The 2,080-nt window shown below is 45.0% G+C and overlaps 1 protein-coding gene across 1 annotated transcript; it reads right to left on the bottom strand.

Annotated features, from left to right (window-relative positions):
* Nucleotides 1-674: 674 nt before the first annotated feature.
* On the bottom strand, nucleotides 675-1,631 carry LOC123368370 (olfactory receptor 1019-like). Its single transcript, XM_045013137.1, has one exon. It carries the CDS (start codon nucleotides 1,617-1,619, stop codon nucleotides 675-677), a length of 945 nt encoding a protein of 314 aa, XP_044869072.1. The 5' UTR covers nucleotides 1,620-1,631.
* Nucleotides 1,632-2,080: the final 449 nt, after the last annotated feature.

The following is a 2,080-nucleotide window of genomic DNA, read 5'->3' as shown; positions in this document are numbered from 1 at the left end:
AGTGAGGTCCATTGAAGTTAGGATGAGTGTCCTTTTTTAAATGAGCTTGTGCTTTATTAGTGAAGCATTAGCTCTACAGTGTTAGATTCCAGTTCAGAGTGTCCCTCTCTGTGTTACATTCTTTACACATATTGTGTGGCCCTGTGGGGGAGTTCAGCTGTAACCCAGAAGGCTCATGCTGTTCTTCGGCATTCTAGGACAGGGGGTGTTTAAGTTACAGCAGAGGCTGAACAGTCATCCCTGAGCCCAGGGACCAGGTAGCTAGATAGCAGGTTCTAGCTCTCCAGAAAGGGCTCTAGGCAGAGCTCCTACACCCTGATTGTGTGCCTGCGAACCCCGAGACTGCAGTAGTGACTGGCTCCATTCAGTCTCTGGCAGCTTAAAACATCTGGGAGTCCAGGCTGGGATTCCCCTCAATACCAGCTGGTGGGTATCCAGCAAGGGGAGCTGAAGGGGGTCCGTGACAAATGCTCCCTTTCGATAGTGTATTCTTTGCAGCCTCACGGTCATTCCTGAACCTGGGAGACTGAATTCTCAAGATGAACAGGCTTGGATTCCATATTTTATTTATATAGGAACAAGCCACAGAATACAGTTAAAACAAAGGAAATCAGAGCTATGACACAGAATTCACTATTTATCATTTGCTTATTGATAAGCACAAATCCCAATAATTATATTAACTGAGAACAAACCTTCCTGTTTATCATCCTTCTAAAGGCATCCTTCACCTCCTTGTTCCTCAGGCTGTAGATCAGGGGGTTCAGCATGGGAATTATGAGTATATAAAACACAGAGATGATCTTGTCTGGGTCTGTGGTATAGCCGGAACTGGGTCGTAAATACATGAAGATCACAGTCCCGTAGAAAATTGTGACGGCTGTCAGGTGGGAGGCACAGGTGGAGAAGGTTTTGTATCTGCCCTTGGCAGAGTGGATCTTCAGGATGGCAATGAGGATGTACATGTAGGAGAACAGTACAATGAGAATAGTCGTCATGACCACTATAGTGGACAAGGTGAAATGCACCATGTTAGCACTGTGGGTGTCAGAGCAGGACAGCTTAAGAATTGGGGGGATGTCACAGAAGAAATGGTTGATGACATTGGAGTCACAGAAGGACAGGGTAAATATAAATGGAGTCTGAATAACTGCATTCACAAAGCCACATATGTATGAAGCAACCACTAGTAATACACAAAGTGTCTTTGACATGACGACGCTATAGAGCAAGGGGTTACAGATGGCTATGAAGCGATCATATGCCATTACCGCCAACAGGCAAGCTTCATTGGTCAGAAAGTTACAGACAAAGAAAAATTGTGCTGCACATGCAGCGAGAGAAATGGGTTTGGCCTGAACCACAAAAGTCATCAGCAACCGGGGAGCAACCACCGAGGAATTACCAACATCAGCAAGAGACAAATTGCTGAGGAAATAGTACATGGGGGTGTGGAGTCGGGAGTTGAACCTGATCAACACGATCATCCCTAGATTCCCCGCCAGGGTGATAACATAGATCATTAGGAACGACACAAAGAGGGGGACCTGAAGCTCAGGATGATCCATGAATCCCTGGAAAATGAAGTCCGTAACCATGGTGTGATTTCCCTCTGCCATTTCTTCCAACCATGTTTTCCTTTACAGGGAAAAAGTGAAATGTACAATTAAACAGGAGCCAAGAAAGGACCAAGAGTGGATCCTTCACACTCATTCTGACTTCCCTCGTGAAATATTGTACCAACCCGAGGCAGTGGGAATACATCAGGGGACAATCCTAGGGAATACACTGTTTGCATTACACTCACACTGTCCACTACATCTAAGGCTTTGTCATGCTGAGAATTAGCACATACTGTGTATTAAAGTGCATCCAACCTGATAGCCTATACACTTAGAGGCAACAGAGAATGGTAATGTTCCATATGAAAAGCAAAGTCAATGAATAAACCGAGAGACCAGTGAATTGTCTAGAGTTCATTCACTAGCCCTGCTTTTCTGTTTCTGATCCCACGGATATCCCTGGGAGCTCTGGTACTCATCCCCTTTGAAAACTAGAACTGGAAAGAAATTTCAATTGA

This window comes from Mauremys mutica, chromosome 4, assembly GCF_020497125.1.
Source record: "Mauremys mutica isolate MM-2020 ecotype Southern chromosome 4, ASM2049712v1, whole genome shotgun sequence".
Taxonomy (NCBI): Eukaryota; Metazoa; Chordata; order Testudines; family Geoemydidae; genus Mauremys; species Mauremys mutica.
This window is presented reverse-complemented; position numbering and strand designations above follow the sequence as displayed.

Coding starts and splice junctions, on each gene's coding strand:
- LOC123368370 (XM_045013137.1), bottom strand. CDS start 1,619: ATGGCAGAGGGAAATCACACCATGGTTACGGACTTCATTTTCCAGGGA.